The following is a 20052-nucleotide window of genomic DNA, read 5'->3' on the forward strand; positions in this document are numbered from 1 at the left end:
GTGCCCTCCATGTGCTACAGGAAGTTGGTCACCTGGGTATTAAAGGTACCACAAAAATGAGCTGCATCATGGCAAGAGAGAAAAAAGAAGACAAACTCTAAAACTGAATTCAAGACCTAGAAGAGTTAAATTCACTAATCCAGTTATGGCATTTATGATCTATTATTATTTTCTTAGCAGCCTCATCCTCTTGCTCATTTTTGCCATGTGAAGTCCTTACAAAGAGTACACTTATTCCATAAGGTATTGCCAGCTGTGAGAGGAACAGTACTGAACCTCCTCGACTGTTAGTAATTTTGAATATGCAGAATTCCTTTGAGAATTGGGTTGTGGCTGACTAATAATTTCCATATCAGTAGTATCCATTATGTTCAGCCGGCATGCAAAAAGATAAACAAAGTACTTCTAATTAGTACTGTGTAATAATAGGTCATCTTGTGTCCATTTTACATGAAGTCACAAATCATTGCCTCCTTCAAAGAGATGAGCTGAGGCCTACATGTGCAGAGTGACATGTCATTTGAATGTTAACAACTAGTGTCTGAATTTTCTGCAGTGGATTAATCCCTCTGAAGTTGAAAGAACAGAACTCGTCACATCTACCACTTTCAAAAGTGAACATTCTCTATAGAATGCTCGAATACATTAATATTTAACATTTCTCACTGAAACCATGTCATACTCTCTAAATAAAAATCTCCGTGGGTTTCTCTTTGGTTTCCTGCCTTTGTTTAGCTAAGCTGGCATTTCATCAGCTCAAATCAATTTACCGAATATATTTTGACTTGAACAGAAAACAACAGGGTTCTGAAAGTACCATGGAAAACAGTCTCTGCAGTCCCTCAAAAGTGCCTGCTCTATCAAATGTTTCCCTTTCTGATCCATATTAGATAAAGAAACTGGAACCCAAGTGATGCTTTTACATTGTTAAATTCTCATCAATGCAAAAAGTAAAAAAAAAAAAAAATATATATATATATATATATATGCTGACTTCCTCAAATATCATGCTTAAAGAAACAGCATGCTAAGAGGACATGTAGTTCAATATCCAGCTGAAAAACAATATGCACTAACCAAAGGCGGCATGAAAGGAACCATTCATGATATCATAAAATGTGTAACGAACTGAATTCATTCTTTGGGGCTGATAATGAAGGGTTGAGTTCTGCTTCTAAGATGTCTCTCTTAGGCAACATCTCACAGATAAGCATGTGGGCCTCTGTGAACCCCTAGGAGTCACTTATTAGCAACTACCAACAGTTTGGCTTAGGGGGAATGTATCTGCCAGTGGAGTGGCAACAGAATCCAGCAAGTCTCAGAGAATCGGTGATGCTGAGAAAAGGTCTCAGCATCAGTGGCCAGCTCCATGAGCCCATGGCTGGAGAGAGTGCTTTCAGAGCAAGCACCTTAAGTGTCTCCCAGCAGGAGCTGACAGTTGTACCCATCAACTCAATAAGCAGCCTTCCCCGGGTCCAGAATGGACAGGACTGCTGGTCACACAGCCCATCATTCCCACTCCCATATGCACACCCACACGTTTGCAGTTTGCTTTTGAGGATTCCCTCCTTCTTGGACAGATGTTAACAAGGAAACACTCTTTCTCACAGATGTGAAACTGCACATGACTAGCTGAGCTGGGAAAGACACTGACAATTCCAAGCTGGACATCAATGACCTAAAATAGCAACATAACAGGAGACAGTGGTTATCCGGAGTAGAACAACTGCTATTTTCGGAATGAGGATGAAAAGACACTGGATGTGGACAGATCGCAAGATGCCAGTGACCGGCGTCACATTGCAAGGCTCCTCAGTATGCCAATTTTCTCCAGCTATTTGGTGGCGTCTGGAGAATGAGGCCACCGCTGCGGTCGGTGGACTTCTCTGCCTCTGGTTTTCCTCCACGGAGGAGGAGGGGGCGCAGCTGCAGCTCCCGGGCACCCGTTGGTGAGGCAGAGGGAAGCACCAGAGGCACACAGAAGGCCCTTGCTTCTGGAGGCCCACCTGCTTTGGTCGTCACTTTCAAGAGGTAGCCGTCCAGGTCGATGTGGAACTGCGGCGCGTGGCAGGGCAGCGCGATGCGCGAGCCGTTCCAGCGCACCGTCAGATGCTGCTGGAGGCTGACGGTGCCGGCGCCCAGCACCAGGTCCACCGACTTGGTCCAGGAGAAGGAGCGGGTCCTGCGCGCGTCGTTCTTCACCAGCACCTGAAAGGGCGAGGCAGGGGAGGAGCAGTCTTTTGTCAACACGTACTGACACGTCCCCTGAAAGTTAAATGTCCGTCCGTCAAAAGTGTTGTAGTGGGGGTCTCCAAACACCGTGCAGACGCCGGGCTCTGCGGATGAGTGAGAGACAAAAGCAGGTCATAAACCGAGCACAGGATTCAAAGAGAAAACAGGGGTCTCTGCAATAAACCTGATGGGGCACCTGCCATAAAGGGGAGGTGGGGGGCCTGAGCAGAGATGCACTAAGGAAAATCACCTTAAAAAAAAAAAATCGGTTGTTCCAAAAGTTTGTACCAAATCTCATAGGACATGAAGTACTTCTGGTGCTTTTACACTTAAAAGTTACTTATAACACTTCCGAATTTTTAAAGCATCTCTATTTCAGAGCCTTGATATGCTTCTATGGTTTTAATGTCAAGGTTAGAGAAATGAAACCAGGATGATTTTGTAAACAGAACTGGCCAAATTTCATAATCCATATAAAGGAGAACAAAAGTATAAATAAAAGGCAGTAGCATATATGACAATTCATCAAAGCAACAATATTGTTTCCTTTTAACTGATTCACAAAATCAGGGAACATGGTATTCTAAATGTTATTCATGGTCTTAAAAAAGTATTACATTCAACACTCATCTATTTCTAAGGACAGATAAACAGACTTGCCAAACAGATACATGTTTAATGTTGTTAAGAAACAAAACACTGATAAAACTGTCTCTGTGTATTTTCTAGAAATACAAGCCTCCTATATTTTGATCTTTGTATTCAAAATCAAACATTGGATAAAAAATAAATTGTACAAACCATCATTTAGTAAGTTTAAGAAATTTCAATGAATTCATCACTTCAAAATACCAGTAATACAAACATTTATGAGACCCAAGTAAAGTTTTATGCTTTGGAGCATTCCAAAGGTTTATATAGAAAATTAAATATCATTTCTCTTTTTTTTTAAACAAAATTTGGCATTGATTTGTTTCCCATATAAAGATATTTTATCTGTTTTAAAGAAGGCATACACAACCAGGAAATGAGAAATTCAGAGAAATTAGTCCAAACTAAAATAAAAAGATCAGTTTCTAGAACAGGTCAAGAACATGACACTATCTCATGTAAATAATAACTCTGAAGATGTAAGGGGAAAATGCATCCATCGGGAGGAAGGATGTGCCAACAGATCTGGTAGGACCAACTGGATCCAAAGCAAACATTTGCTTTTAATTTCTAAAGCGTTTGGAAATTAATGTTGTTTTATGATACATTATGTCATTTCATATGTCAATTTCATGTGACTCCACATAAATCAGATGTATTGGGAATTTTATAAATTAATTACTTGTCTAAGTTAGCCTTTCTCGTCAACATTTAATAAAGACTCACAGAACTGATCATTTCTGATATATAGGTTTCAATGAATACTTTAAGGAATATAGAAAAGGCATTACTTGGGGGAAGAAGGTGGGAGAGAAAACTTGAAAGCTCAGCAGCAACATTTTAATTCACCCTCCATTTCAATTTATTTCTTATCCTTTTTTATGGTCGCTCTTTCAGTATGACTCCAATTTCACTCAGTTTGTTGCATCACAGTCCCCACTTTCCAAATCCTATACCCACCTCCAACTAGTTTTCCCATCTATCTAACCACTCCATACTGCATTTTCCAGTCCCCTTCTCCATGTTATTGCTTCCAAAATTGTCCTATCACACATTTCTCTCACATTCTGATGAATGGAATCCCTCCCTGGTATAAGAATGGTGCTTTCTGGTTGATAGGAAGCAAGGAAGTTCTTTGGGACACCCCAAGTGGCATCTGGAGAAGTATAGTTCAAAGTTAATATTACCACATGCCACAAAAGAACTCAGTGTTAACTTGACCACCAGATGCACCAAATTCAAGCAAAGGACTTTTTCAGAGTTTTAATGCCACATACTCAACAAGAAAACCCAGAACCAATCAAGGTTTTTGAGCTCTTGAGCTCGTAACAGATGGATTTCAGCTTGCAACGGCCAAGATATAAATGAAGGAGCTGAAATTATACTCCTGAGAAATCCTCTCGCTGCTGCTGAGCAGGCACAGGGAATCCCTACACACTTTCTGCCTGGAGTCTGCAGGGGACATCGTATGGCTTCTCCAGGTGTTCTGACTCCAGCTGCATCAAAATTATCACTAACAAACACAGTAATAGCTAACGTTTACCAAGAATTTACTACATACCTTAGCACCGTTCTCCATGCCTACTGATCATGGACACACTCTAAGAAGATGGATATTTATATTTTCTCCTAACATTAAACAAAGAGCTAAGCCTTTGGCAGTAAATCCATAAAATGAACTATTATCTAGTCATTGAAAAAGTTTGTAAATAATGTTCATGATTGAAGAAATACTTATGCCATGTTAAATGAAAAATAGGAAACCAAATTCTATATATACAACAAATCTTGACCATGTTAAAATAAATATCCAAATACCTACAAACCCTAAAATTATAAACTGAGGTTGTTTCTTAGTGGTAGAACTATGAGTGATATTTTTTTTTCTGCCTTACGCTTTTCTGTTTTCATTTTTGTTGTTCTTTTGTTTTTAAGAGTTCAAGTGTGGGTATACGTCAACAAGGTCAATTACATGACAAACTAAATCCTCAAAGAAGCAACAGAAAATATACTGCCTGCAGCATGGCCCAGGAGTCCATGGAAAAGCTGAGCTGAATTGTAGCTGAGCAGGAAGCAGTGAGGGACATCCAGGGATACCAGGCAAGGGAAATTATGTCTGAGTAGGACTATCAGGAAAGATATTTTTCAAGAGGCCCTAACTTGTGGAAGAGAAGGGTTCGGAGAACAGGATGATTTTCTCTGTAACGGCAAAACAGAAGAAGCCAACAAAATCTCATGAGGAAGAAGATGTCTGAGAAGTACGTGCTGCATTTGGGGACATTTGTATCCTGAACTAAAATAATTTTGAAACCTTGGCCCTTTTCTCTGTCTCCTCAAGGTCCCTATGCCAGATCCCGCAAAAGCAGTGAACACATGCACTGGAGAATAACTGAGAGTGAGAATCTCAGGGTTACCAAATCTGCCTCTCTGAAAAGGAAAAAAAAAAAAAAACTAGAGAAATACCTAGGGAACAAAAATGAACAGTGTATCTGCATATAATTTTTGTTCAGCAGACCCAGTAAAATGAGCCACAGTCCAAGACATCCTGATGTCAGTCACAGCCTTCTGGGAAGGCTGGAGAGATAGAGCTAAACAAACAGACCCTTCCATAGTTAACCTTGCTTGAATATATTTAAGTCAGAGGATGGAAAAATGTCAGTTTACAAGCAGCAGTATGTGTTTTCATAGTCCTTTAAGTCAAATCATCAGATGTCATTTTTGTTTTGGTTTGTTTTCAGTAATATGTATACAATGTCTAGGCACTGGAAAAAAAGATTAGAAGTGCATAAACCCAAATACTAAGAATGTTTTTTTCTCTTAGGTAATGAAATTATGTGTGATATTTATTTTCCTCTTTCTTGTTTATGTGTATATACATTATTATTTACATTTTATTATTTACAATCACTATGTATACTCTTGGAATAAGGACATTTGTTTTAGAAACTTAAAAATACTGAATTAAAATGTATCTCTTTGATGTTGCACACTTTAATTAGAAAGCTAGGAGAATTAAGAAGTCAAGCTGCTTCTAGAAAAAAAATTCCAATGTTTTGCTTTTATCCTCATCAGGTACATTTATTTCTGCCATGAGTATGTTTATTCTAATAAGATGCCTTCCTTCTGAGAGCAGTGATTATTCTCAAACATCCATCAATGAAAATTAAGGGGGAAGTTTACAAGTTCATTGGAGGTGGGCATGGCAACCCACTCCAGTATTTGTGCCTGGAGAATCCCATGGACAGAGGAGCCTGATGGGCCATAGTCCATGGCGTCGCAAAGAGTTGGACATGACTGAAGCAACTTAGCACACATGTATGCATACACCTTCTTGTCATAAAAAAATAAGAGAAATTGAGAAGATTCGAACCCGCTTCCCTCAGAATACAATAAAACAAAAACAGAAAAGCATAAGAATAAAAAAAGTATCATTCACGGTTCCACCACCAAGAAATAATCCCTGTTTACTATTTTGGGGTGTGTGTGGGGGTGTGTGTGTATGTTTGTGTATATTTTTAACAAAATTAAGATTATCCTGTACATGAAATTTTATTTCCTCTTCACTTAACATAAGATTTCCCCAGTCACTAAAGTCACTTTGCAAACACAGAAGGTGACTTTCACTCTCAGTCCATTAGTGCCTCTGTGAACAGAATCATCTCCCCAACTCCTTGCACCACTCCACCATGCAGATCAGATCAGTACATTTCCAGAGCAGTGTTCTAACCACGAGGAAGTCTATCAAATAAAAACATGACTTTCAACTTTCCTCCACATCAACTGCGGCGAAATGGGCCCTGTGGAATTCCAGGGCCACTGGGTCATGCAGGGCCCCCTGGGGGCCCCAGGTGGGTAAGAGCTGTGATGATGCCAAGTTTGGGTCAAGAACCAGGAAAGGCTGGGATTAGAAACACTGCCCTGAACACAAGCCCTTATGCTGTTTGTCTAGGCTCCTCTTGACATGATGTAAGCCGCCAATATAAACAGACCCAGCAGGAACTGAACTTCCCCATGCAGGAGGCTCTGGCCTCGCTCAGAGGTGTCCCTGACAGCTGCTTCCCCGAGGGGGCCTGCACAGCCAACAGAAGCTCCACCGACGGGCACCTGGATTCCTTTCAGATTTTACACCCTTGGCTTTTTAAATCAAAATTTAATCTGATTTTACTGTGTGAATGTGGGGGAAGGGCATAGTGAGTCTCTTTCCACTCATCCCTAATCCACCAGACAGACTTACAAATCTGCAAATAAAAAGCTGATTTTTTTTAAAGTTGAATAGGCACCTGAAACTAATTTTAAAAAAGAAAAAAAGATTTGATAGAGAGAGTGCTAAGAATGTAAATTTCTTTTCACATAACTTCCATGACCTCAAATCCTTACCAACCTCAAGCAGAAGAGGAAAGGACACATCCCCCCCACCCCCACACCTTTGATATCTAATAAAAACTAGATTTACCCCTAAGGCCCTGGCTGACATCCTATGTGCAGCCTCCCCATCTGAGCCCAGGGTACCCCACCGCTCAGCTTGGCCGTGCACCGGCCATGCTTGCCCACACCTCACAGTTCACAGCCCCGGAATTCTTCAGCTTCTAGCTCATGTACCAGCTCATGCCTCAGCCAAAGTCAATTCTCTCTCGTCTAAGTCCCCAAAGCAAAACTAACCACATGGCTTAGATTTTCTGAGATGGTCAACTTCAAATACTCGATCCTATAGTCACATTATGTTTTTCAGTTTGAGAGCTAAAAATATGGTCACCAAACCCACAGTATGCTTATGAGGAAGCACTTTCTACCCTAGCTTTTTTACTTCAATTTTTTTAATTTTTAAAATTTAGGTAAAATTGACTTATAATTTCATATTAGTTTTGTGTGTACAATGTAATAATTCTGTTTGTATACATTTTGAAATTATAACCACAAGTCTAGTTAACATCACTCACCTTACATAGTTACAATTTTTTTTCCTTGTGATGACCCTATTGTTAACTATAGTTCCTTTTTACCCTAGCTTTTAGTTATAATGTATTCTTCATGCCTAAACCAGGCCTTAAACTCCTTACACATAAATTCTGTGTATACTTCTCAGTGCCTGGCACACTGCCTTGTACGCTGGAGGATCTACCTTAATATTGGATAAATGGCTTTATCTATGCATTACCAACAGCAATGACTGGTATAATCCATATTAGATATCAAATATTTTCTAAATGAAAGCTTTAATTAATTAAAGATTATATTTCAGTAGGAAAAATATACTGCCCCCACTGCACTCACAAAAATAGTTAAGTCTGATAAATGGTGTACAGCAAATAATTCAATAGAATTTTGCTTAATCAATTAATTAGTTGAATTAGGAACAAATTATCCTGGGTAATCCAGGAAGGACAGATGCTATCACAAGTGTCCTTGTAAGTGAAGGAAAAAGGCAGAGAAGTGAGTGTGTCACACGATGACATGGCATGAGAAGAACTCAACTCACCACTGCTGGCTTTGAAGATGAAAGGAGGCTTCGAATCAAGGAAAATGGGCATCCTCTAGAATCTAGACTAGCATGAAAACAGATCCTCTCCAGCCTTGAGAAGGAATGCAGTCCTGTCAACACCTTGATTTGGACCCACTCAGATCCATTTCAGACTTCTGACCTCCAGGACTTGCTAAGATAATAAATGCGTACTGTTTGTAAAACACTCAGTTTGTTTACAGAGGCAAGAGCAAAAAAATGAATTTAGCAAAAATAAAGGCAACTAGTCTGGAGTGACTAGCTTATGCCAGGCAACACGCCAGATGCTTTCCACAGTTGCACTAGCTCCTTTAATCCTCACTACTTGTCTACACGTGGTATATTATTACCCTAATTTCTTAGCAGTGAATCTGAAGAAATTGCCATGTTGCCCATGGTCTCTAAGCCAGTAGTAGTAAAGAAAGAGTCCAGCCCAATCTCTGTGGCTTTGAAGCCAGTGCCCCCCTGACCATGATTTGATATTTCCATTTATACCCTATACCACAGCATCCCATGCAGTCACTGTTGTTAACAAATTGGGATTACAGAGTTTTTGGGAAATATGAAGATGGGTATAGACACTCTTCCTTCCAAGTGAAAATGAGTGTATCCATTCAAATGTAGAGATTCATAGACACCCTATTCCAAGACTAACCAATGACCTCCTAAGAGTTCATGAACCTCAGTTTAACAATGCCTGTCTAGAAGCTAATTATAAACTATATTATATGGTTCTGTCATTTAACATGTTTACATTTCCTCTCTCCAACCACATTGCAAGTTCCTCAGCTCAGGGTCTGTATCAACCTTTTATCCATGTCCTCCATGACACCTTCCAGAGTACTGGAAATTCACTGGGTGTTAATACAAACTTGTTATAAAAGATGTATTTTTGATACTCTCTAATCTAAGCCCTGATCTTAAAATGTCTGCTCTCCTAAAGCTAGAAATTACTGTTTATCAGTAAAGAGAACTTTTTACCTGAGAGATGTGTTTCTCATCTCTAAATTAACCTGTCTCCCAGCTTTGAAACCACTTTAGAGCTTTGTGAACATTAAGTTGCTTAGAAGAGAGTCCTGGGTTTGAATCCCAGTCTTGCCACCCACTGACTACAAAATCATGTGCATACTACCTACATAACCTCAGTCTGTTCATCTGTAACATGAGTCGAAGAACAATTACTTTGCATGGTGGTTGTAAAGACAGCATTGTGAAAATGCTGAGAACATAACAGATGCTTACAGAGTAGTCATTACTGGTTGTATCATTACAAATGCTATGCAAATCTTGCAAATCTGCTGCTGGCAGAAATAGAACTGGATAAGATTGTAACATATTTATAAAAGGTAAATGTGTTGAAAAGACAATGTTGAGCTCATCTAGAAGACAAACAAAATGTAGATTTAGAGCTTGAGTGGAGTAAGCCTCTAGACCAAAAGAAGATTGTTACCATGATAGTCTTAGACATGGGAAAGAAGGCAGCTTGCACAATAACAGGAGACTGATATGCCCAAAGTGGGTAGTTGCTTCAGGAGATGTAAAACACCCCAGCCGTCTAAATAAACTGGCCTGAGATTTATCATCAGCCTGAGAAGTTTAAATTTATTCCAAAGAACCAGCATTTCTTAACATGTTTCCTATGAAACATCAATCCTGCCTGTTACTCTGCCAAAATAAGTAGAAATTAAAAAAGAAAAAAAACCTCTGCAGCCCAAATTAGTTCGAGAGGGACTCTATACTCCATCATCCTCCTGAAAGTTTACCCTGCACACTGGCATATAAAGGGCTCTGAGAATTCTGCAGTGAGGAAACACATTTAAGTTTACTTGACCCAGCATTTCCCTAATGTATTTAATCATAGAAACTTGTTTTGAAAATATTACTCATGAGGATCCCTCAGCACTAACATTTTATAAAACAAACTTTGTGCAATTCTGCCAGAGACCAGTGAAGGAAGCTGGTGTAGTTTTCATGAAAGCCAAGTTTGGGTTCTGACAGTGGCTTGCAGAAAGAGCTGAAGAAGAAAAGGCAGAGGTTAACCACAGGGAATAGGATGAGGGGTTGGCTGCCATGGGAATGGGAAGGAAATTATTTATTAGAAAAGCAATGCAAAGAGACAATCAACCAGACCTGATGACTGATGATCAACATGGGAGAAAAATGCCAAAAGTATGAGAAATAACACTAAGACTCAAAACCTGTGCAGCTGGGATAAAGGGGTGCCAGAATTCAGTCAACAGATAGGGGTTGGAAACAGCCATCCATCTCTCCATCCAACTCCCAACCCGGATAATTTAGAGAATCAAAGGTAGCAACTGTTAATCAAATTCAAACACAGTCCTTTGTGAAAGAAGAATGTAGCCTCCAAAAAAGTGAGAAACTGAGATCTGCCATATTCGTATCTTGCTAAGAAGTCCTGTGTTAAGGACCTGGAAATCTGGACAAATGTGAAACCAGACTGAGAGAGTAGCTACAGAACAGGTACCGTGGAGGCAGGGCCGTGAACTCACAAGATGAGAATGTACAAAGTAAAAGCAGAACAGACATGTGTCCTAAGGAGAAATACGAAAGAGCAGAGCAGAGGAGAGGAGCAGTGGTTGTGGGAGGAGCGCATTAACCAAGAAGGGGACCTGGATAAGGAAAAAGATGATACTATTCATAAACATCAACTTCACATCAAAGGGAACCACAGAGTGTAGTTAATCAATCATATCTCCCAACTGCAAGGAAAGGTTAGAATTCAAGTATTGTAATCCAAGAAACTGAAGAGATTCAGTGATCTCCAAGACACAGATAAGGTTTGAAAAGGTGAATAGATATAAATGTTTTCAAATAGAAGCCCCTAATCATGTACAGAGGAAAGAAATTGGCAAACTTCATATATATTTGGCAGTAAACCTCTTAAATGCAGTCAACAAAGAATATACAATTGTGCTCAAAAGTTTGGGCTCTGGAGTCTCATGGACCAGGCTATTGGCATCTCATGGATCAGGCTACTGGCTAACACATCTTGAAGGAGGGCATGGCAACCCACTCCAGTATTCTTGCCTGCAGAATCCCATGGACAGGAGAGCCTGGCAGGCTAAAGTCCACATGGTTGCAAAGAGTTGGACATGACTGAAGCATGCACACACCTTATTTATTAGTAATTTCTCAGACCCTCAGATCTCATTTGTAAAATGAGAATAACAGTAGCTTCCATTGCATGGATTGTTGTGAGGATTAAGTAACAGAATGCATGGAGAGCATTTATCACAATACTTGACACAGATTTACATTCAGTAAATTGCTGCTGGTAATAGGAGCAATTGTAGCGGCAGCAGAATAGCAGTTTTGTGTTGTTCTTATTTTACTCAGAGGAAATGTGACCTCAAGAGAGGTATAAGCCTGCCTCAGGTTTGCATACAGTAATGTGTAATTCACCATACAGTTTGTTCCACAAAGCATATTTTTCAGAGTTTGGGATTTGTATTGGTTTGTCACTTAGCTGTATTTTAGGTTCGTTACTGCTAAGAGATTTTGTTCATAAGTTTCTTTAGAAATTGGTATTTGCATCTTTCTTGAGATTCAAGATGGCAGCCTTGGTGAAATGTACCATACATCTAGTAATGAATTTATATGTATCTTTATGTATAAAATATACTCTTCCAAAAAAATATATATATACTCTTCCAAAATTAGGCAAGAAAGTCACTTTTAATTAATGATTTAATAATGGTACATCTATATTAAAAATATCCCAATCAAAATTCCATACAATAATATAGAATGAATATTGGAGTAGGGAATAAAAAATATTCAGGTTTTTATCCTCTTTCTTCCAGTTAATATTACCATTAACCTCAACTTCCTTACCTAAGAAGTGGGAAGGTTGACCTTACATTAAGGTCCATTCATTTATACAATTCCATGATGCTAAAATGGTGATGAGCTTGACTGGCAGAGAGATTTTGTTCTTTCTTACTCCTGATGGAATGTATACACAGTTATTCCAAATTTCAAATTACATGTCTTTTATTATTGTAAGTAAGAAGATTTGGGAGATCTTCATTTACTGCTGCAAGCATCTCAACCTTGAGTTTCCAAGAGGAAAAAAAAAAAACCTGGAAAAATGAATAACGTGGGAAACCATGCCAGTTTGATTTTTTTATTGAGAACAGAGCACACCAGCTGCTCTGCACCTGAGCAGAAAGGTGAAGATATCGCCAGGTAGACGAAAGTATGGGCGTCTGAATCTACATTTCTTCCTGGGTGGTGCAGAGGGAAACGCTGTCTAATTAGAAACTCTTCCTAAAATCCTTCTCCAATCTCTAATCCCCACCAGTCAAAAAGCCTTCCAGACCTTCTCTTCCCTTCCTAACTGCAACTGGTTATCAAATCAAACAAAATGACTGAGAAGTCAAAGATAGAATTTCCAGTCCAAGCCCTGGACTTGCTTGATTTGGGCTCCACGACCTATGTTGGGCATCATTCTTAACCTCAAAGTCTTAGTTTCCTCGGCTGTTAAATGGAGCTAATGACATTTACTTGGCCATAAAATGGTCAAAAGGACTGTGAGGATCAAAGAAGATAAACAAAGACAGCCTAGGACCTGTTTCCATACATAGCAGATCTAAATAGATATTGGCTGCTGTTGCTATTACAGTTACTGCCATTATTGTTAGACAATGATGATGGTGGTAATGATTGTTAACAGTCACAACTTAAGAAATACTGACACCCTGTTGAAATTGACAATAGGTCATGGATAGAAGGGGACCCCTAATAATCTCAGGGCCCTCCAACTTTACATCAATCTACAGTCAGAACATTAAATAAACAATATTCCTTAGAGTAGTATATAAAACAGAACATAAACTGATTCCCTCACTCCCTTCTAATGCCGCTCCTGCCTGTGTGGGGTTTCCCAGCCACCACTTGTGGTACAGTTGGGTTTTATTTGCCACCCCGTCTGCTGGTTGAGCCTCAGGAGCAGTGACAAACCCACCTCCAGATGCTGGAGCAGAAACTTCAGTGGCTACTTAGCTTAACACCTCCTCGGCAGGGCTAAAGTCAACACCACAATTTCTTATTCTACAAGCATCTTGAGCTCCGGTTTCAAATTTCCTCACTTTCCTGAGTTAAGGACAGACTCCTGACGTCCAGGGACCTGGAGTTGCTTACAGTCTTGGAGGCCAGAAACCTTGCTCAAACTCAGCATTACTAATTTGCAGAACCTCTGTCAGAGGAGACTTCTAATAAAATGGACCCCAAGGTCACTATTTCATTAACTTGTTGCATCCTCCCCTTCTACAACTACTCTTTAATTGGAGATTGCTGTAGCCATGCTCAAGAACTTAAGAAAGATGTGCCAAGACCAGCCAGGGCAATTCCACCATGTCCGTAGTGGGTGCAAGCAGCATACAGGGGCCCTCTTGGACAGCAGACACCCCAGTGATGCACACAGCTGGAAATCTAACTCTTGGGGGTTTTAAAAAGTCAGCTGGCAACTGTGAGCCTCCTCGCACCCTAAGTTGCTGAAACCTAATATTTCCTATTACTTGTGGGACATGTAGTTGAGGTTATTTCAATTAAATGCACAGCTGTGCTCAGTATACCCTACCCTCCTCTGTGTTATGTAAACGTGAACTTTCCTTTGGGGTTGGGATTCTGATGGTTAAGACTGATGTAGCTTAACGAATCTGAGATAGTCAGAGATATTTGGGCATCTATGTCTGGATTACCTTTGGTTGCCTCTGATCTAACAGATGGTTAGGAGATTAAATTTTTTCTCAAAGTCAGTCTCTCTTTCTCTCTCTCTCATTCTCTACACACACACACACACACACACACCCCGCTCCATCTCTTATCAGTGAAAATTTTGCCACTGAGTACTATTTCCATGTATGAAAACAGACATTCTGCCAGCAAAGAATTTATCTGATTCGGGTCTCTGTTGGGTGGCTAGGTCAAGATTCTGCCTACGGTTTGACAACACACAGTAAGACAACATTTTACACAAACCCAAGTGCTACACACACAACAGACAGTGGCCTTCTTGGCACCCAATTCACAGTCCTATGACACTCAGCTCAGGGAAAGCAGGACTTGCTTTAAGCTATATCTCATACTTTAGCAAGAAACAGCATTTACACCAAAGCTTCATAAAGTTTGTATAGCTCACTTTAAATATTTTATGTTAAATAAATCCTCCAAACCAAGTTTAATTCTTTTCGGTTTGAAAAAGACAGTGTCCCATGTTAGTAAAAGACAGTAATCCTTTTCACACTTTCTTCAGGTCCGATTTTAAGAGGACTGTCTTTTTATAGAATCATCATTGGTCTTCCAGACTTTGAAGACTACTATACTATAAGGAGTATAACAGTTTTGTACCTCAATCATTTTACCTGGGTAACTATAAATTACTATTGGCACTGACTTTAAGGAGAAGCCTATAAAAATGTTCTACATGTTTGAGTTTTCTCTTCACTGTTCCTTTCCGAGGTCTGAGAGCCTCAAACACTACCAAGGCAGATTAAGCCGGTCAATAAGGCAGGAATTCTCTAGGATTTTAGAAACAGATGATGCAATGTCACTGTTGGAAATAATGCAATACTCATTTAACTACTGCAGATAACCAAAATAAGTTTTAGATTGGATACTATGTAATCAGTCCATTTTATTTATGCATATGTGTGTATATGTGTGTGTGTGTGTATGTGTGAGTCACTCAGTCGTGTCCGACTCCTTGCAACCCCATGGACTGCAGCCCACCAGGCTCCTCCGCCCATGGGATTCTCCAGGCAAGAATACTGGAGTGGATTGCCATTCTACATACATAATATGGGTTTCCCCGGTGACTCAGATGGTAAAGAATCTGCCTGCCATGAAGGAGACCCAGGTTCAATCCTTGGGTTGGGAAGATCCTCTGGAGAAGGGAATGGTTAACTCCAATACTCTTGCCTGGACAATTCCATGGACAGAGGAGACTGATGGGCTACAGTCCATGGGGTCACAGAGTCGGACATGACTCAAGTGACTAACACTTATATTTATCTTGCCTCCTTTCAAAAGAGGATTGGAAATAGCTTACATGCATCCATACTAAACAATCCAAAACATTCAAAGGTAAAAGACATATAAGATGAAGTCAGGAGAAAGTGTATTACTCAAAAGCCACATGCTATTGGAGATGAGATACAAATTTATTTATAGCTTCCTAGCAACTAAAACAAAGATGGTGACTTGAATCAATCAATTGAGACATAAGGATACATTTAAAATTTTTTTCTAGAGCTAGGCAATGAAAACACTGAAACACATTCAGTTAAATCCAAAGGCTTCTGCAGTGTCATTTTTTACATCAGCAAAGGTCAGCCTCACTTTATGCTCCTACTCCATCTCATCAATGTGTTAAGGGACACATGTATGCTGCTACTGCTGCTAAGTCACTTCAGTCGTGTCCGACTCTGTGTGATCCCATAAATGGGAGCCCACCAGGCTCCCCCATCCCTGGGATTCTCCAGGCAAGAACACTGGAGTGGGTTGCCATTTCCTTCTCCAATGTGTGAAGTGAAAAGTGAAAGTGAAGTTGCTCAGTCATGTCCGACTCTTAGCGACCCCATGGACCGCAGCCTACCAGGCTCCTCCATCCATGGGATTTTCCAGGCAAGAGTACTGGAGTGGGGTGCCATTGCCTTCTCTGGGGACACATGTACACCTGTGGCCAATTCATGTTGATGTATGACAAAAACATCATATTGCAATTATCCTCTAATTAAAATTAATTAATTAATTACAAGAGTCAATTTACTGTTATTAGTACCATAGGTGTTTGTTTCTGGATTAACCCATGCTGCTACTTCTGTTTAGAGTACCAGCGGTTCTCAACTAGGAGTGATGTTGCCCCCCAGGGGACATGTGGAAATTTCTGGAGATATTGTTGGGTTGCTAAATGACATTTAGTTGGTAGAGGCCAGAGACACTGCTAAACATCACACAATGCACTGGACAGCCCCTACCACAAAGAATTATCTGGCCAAACAATCAATAACACTGAGGTTGGAAACTCTGTAGTAACTAGCAGGGTATATATGTGCATGTGTGATTTTATTTGACTGAGACAGAAATCAGTCATTTGTCTGGTTCTAGAAAATACTAGCCTTAGTTTGTACTTCAAACTTCATTTGCCTGTTCTAGAAACTCATACACCAGAATAGTTTTCATAATTGACGTAGGAGGAAAAAAACGAGCTCTAAGGTTTATTCTGGATCTTGGATATGATGACAAAGGAATTTCAAAATAGGAGGTCTTTAGACTGCAGCTAAAGGACATCGGAATAAGTCTACCTGAATGTGCTATGAAAATCTAGGCATTGCTTAAAAAAAATTGGAAGTCATCCCATCTCATAACTCAATCTGAACAAATAAACCTCTCCAAGTAGAATGTGTTTTACAGCATTGATGGAAGAACTGCTGGAGAGCAAGAAAGAGTAAACAGATGGAAAGAACACCAAAGGAAATTGAGACATCGCCATCTAATGATATCACCTCGATCTGGACCAAGAACCACAGGCCTGGACTTGTCCCATATTGACCTGCTGGACACAGGTGCACAGAGTCAGTCATCTCCTTGGCATCCCTGCAGCTGGGTGACTCCTCCATTGCCAACTTGCCTCTCTCAGTGGCAGAAGTCACGGACTTATTCACATGGACAACATTTATAATTACAATACAACGTACAACACGTGTCCAATCAATATTTAATATGACCAGCTAAAAATCTGGTTTGGTTTTTGTCATACTCATTCTTCTGTTCTTCTTTTCTTTTTGTTTTCTAATAAGTCACCAGTATGCTATTAGGGGGGCTCAGAAGTTCCTTTGGATTTTTTCTGTAAGATGTTATGGAAAAGTTTGAAGGAACTTTTTGGTGAACCCAATATATTTGGAAAGACTAGCCCATAGTGGATAAACTAATAATGAAATGTAGCTTTCCTCTCAACGATCTCAACAATCATCCTTGTAACATAAAGTCTGGTAATTCAAGATTTAGGCTATTTCTGTACAAGACTGGCCATACATTTTCTTATTAAGCTGATAAGCAGTATTCCTGCCTGACAGCATGAGACAGGCAGATGTAACCTATCTGTTCATTGGCGATCGGTCTATACTTTAACTAGGAGATACTTTCTAGGGAAATGTAAACATCTTCATTGACATGGATACAGAAGAAAACTTCATCAATTTAGGCTCGACTCTGCACATCTAAAAAAGAATTAAGCTGGAAGTGGCCTCCAAACCATCCATAAACAAAATTTCCTCAGAGAGTCTCTGGGAAGATGATTAAATATAATAGTTTATACACATGTTTTAAAATCAACTGGTGTGTTAATCGTAGCTAATTCTTCTTCCTGCATAATTCCCAGGCTCTACTAATATACTTAGTTGGCCTCCTTTGACTTAATTTATGTACTTCCTTATCTTTACAGAAAAATTCTTTCATTAAGTTTAAAACTTAATTTTCCTTAATTCAGCCAGCACTTTTATCCAGTGTACAGTGCATAATCATTTAATATCTCTCAGTCTCAAAAAATAGTGATATATATATGTATATATATATGTATGTATGAACAGCAATGTATGTATATACGGTAATATATATAATGAACCTATGTATCTATTGTCTAAAAAGAAGAGCCAGGATAACTCTTAGTAATATAAACTCTGATTTCAGACAAGTGAAATAAACAAACCTCTTTCCATGTGCAAGCTGCTTTAAACTATCATCAAAGCCCACTTCTCTAAGCCTGAATGGCTCACAAAATACATCCCAATAGATTCCATGGCTGGGTTAATCCTGCTTATCATACTAATTTGACAGTGACATTATGAATACTCCTCCTTCAGTGAAACATTTCAGAAAGCTATCTAGAAACCATATGAATGTGAGGGGACTGAAACAGTGGTTTGCTAACAGATCTGGGCACAGTTACATATGGGGATAACATGAAATCTGTTGCTATGCTGTCTAAGTGGTGGGTAGTACAGTCCCAGACGGCTTTCAAAATGGCTGTGTTAGAGAGAACCTTCAAGAACTCAGTTAAAAATAACAGGATGGCTACACCGTTGCCAACCAAATAACCTCTTGTTTTCTCTTTACCAGGAACAACACGGGATGTGCCCAAGTGAAACAGTGATGAAGCAGTGGTGAGGGTGAGGGAGGAAGACGGGCAACTGTTTGGCTTCATAATGAAGGAAGGAGAATCTCTCCTAGATTATATATAATGTTTGGCTTTACAGGATATCATTATCTTTTAGTCACTATGGCTGCAAATGCTATTAGCAGTTAAAAGGCACATCAAGCTATCTGGCCCTTCCTAAAACCTCATCAGACCATTTGTCTTCTAAATTTCTCATAGCAACAAATCCCAGCAGAAACATCCACGTTTGTCTTAATTGTGCTTCTGTGCAAGGATTACCATTGACTTTAATTGTCTGTAGCAAGGTAAGATGATCCCATTCTATTCCTACAGAAATAAGAGGCTGAAAACTTACACCACCATTTTTCTTATTGTACTATAAAATGCAAAATAAATATTAATAGCATAGTTTCAATAAACTTACTTTCAGTGCAAATAGGACAGCATCCTTTCCTGTTGAGAATTTTACCCTAATCAAGAAAAAAAAAAAGGAGTTCAGTGTTAATAAACAGGGTCTGCTGAGGACAAAACTCTTTTTTAAATCTCATACCAGATAAATCAATGAAATCCGTCCAAGCTGTATTTGAACTCGATGCCCAGATGGTGATGATGGTGGTGAAAATGAAGTTTTAAGTATCAGGTTCTACAGTCAGGCAAAGTCATTCAAAAAGCTTTCCTGTTTTTATCCTCAGAGAAATATAATCCCTAAAGGTTTCACTGGTGTGATTTTTCTCACATGGAGGGAAGATGGAGACAGTCTGGATTCCACCTTTTCACTGATACTCAAATCTAGCCCTCTAGAGACCAAGTGCACACACATAGAAATGGGAATTGGCTGTCAATCTATCAATCTATGCAAAGCTTTCATTCTGTCTCTGCTTATTGGAGGGAGCCAAAAATAAACAGTAACCCAAGCTTGGGCTTATGTATATGAACAATATCTGTGCCACAAATGAAATTCAACCTGATTCCTTCTTTCAGAGAGTGGTATGCTATCCCTGACTATTATGTAGTCAAAGCCAAATGTGGCTAAGGGTTTTGAAATGCTGAGTAATTTTCCATTACCTTTCTGGAAAAACAGTGTAATCTCCTCTACCGCATGTCTTCTAGTTTTCTCTAACGATTGACATTTAAAGGAAGATGCATAATCTCAGGACCCTTATCAGAGTTGACATTGTTTTATCTCTGACTCAGTGGAATCGCAGGGGAGAAGAATTGCAGAAGAAAATGAACATTAAGGAAGCATATGCTATGAAATAGACATCCTATTAGATATTTTCCTTAGGTTACCTAACATCAGGCTAACTGTAAGGATTTAAAATAAGTTAATATTTATAACATATTATAATTTTTGTTATTAAGATGCACAAAAACTTAGTGAGCTGAGCATTTTCCTTCATATAGATGAAGACATTGATATCATGTAACACAAGGGTAGTAGAACCCAAAATCAAACTTAATTTTGTGTGACCTTATAGGCCAACTTTTCACTCCA

At 39.4% G+C, this 20052-nt stretch overlaps 1 protein-coding gene across 3 annotated transcripts in view; it reads right to left on the reverse strand.

The window, feature by feature from the left end:
• The window catches only part of BMPER (BMP binding endothelial regulator), a 265707-nt gene that overhangs the window by 78491 nt on the left and 167164 nt on the right, over positions 1-20052 (reverse strand). For all 3 annotated transcript variants that reach the window (XM_043872379.1, XM_043872378.1, XM_043872377.1), the window contains 2 exons: positions 18982-19027; positions 2007-2336 (listed from right to left, as the gene is read on the reverse strand). In XM_043872379.1, coding sequence (XP_043728314.1) covers positions 2007-2336; positions 18982-19027 — 376 coding nt within the window. The remainder of the gene's footprint in view (positions 1-2006; positions 2337-18981; positions 19028-20052) is intronic.

Source organism: Cervus elaphus, chromosome 18 (assembly GCF_910594005.1).
Source record: "Cervus elaphus chromosome 18, mCerEla1.1, whole genome shotgun sequence".
Lineage (NCBI taxonomy): Eukaryota > Metazoa > Chordata > Mammalia > Artiodactyla > Cervidae > Cervus > Cervus elaphus.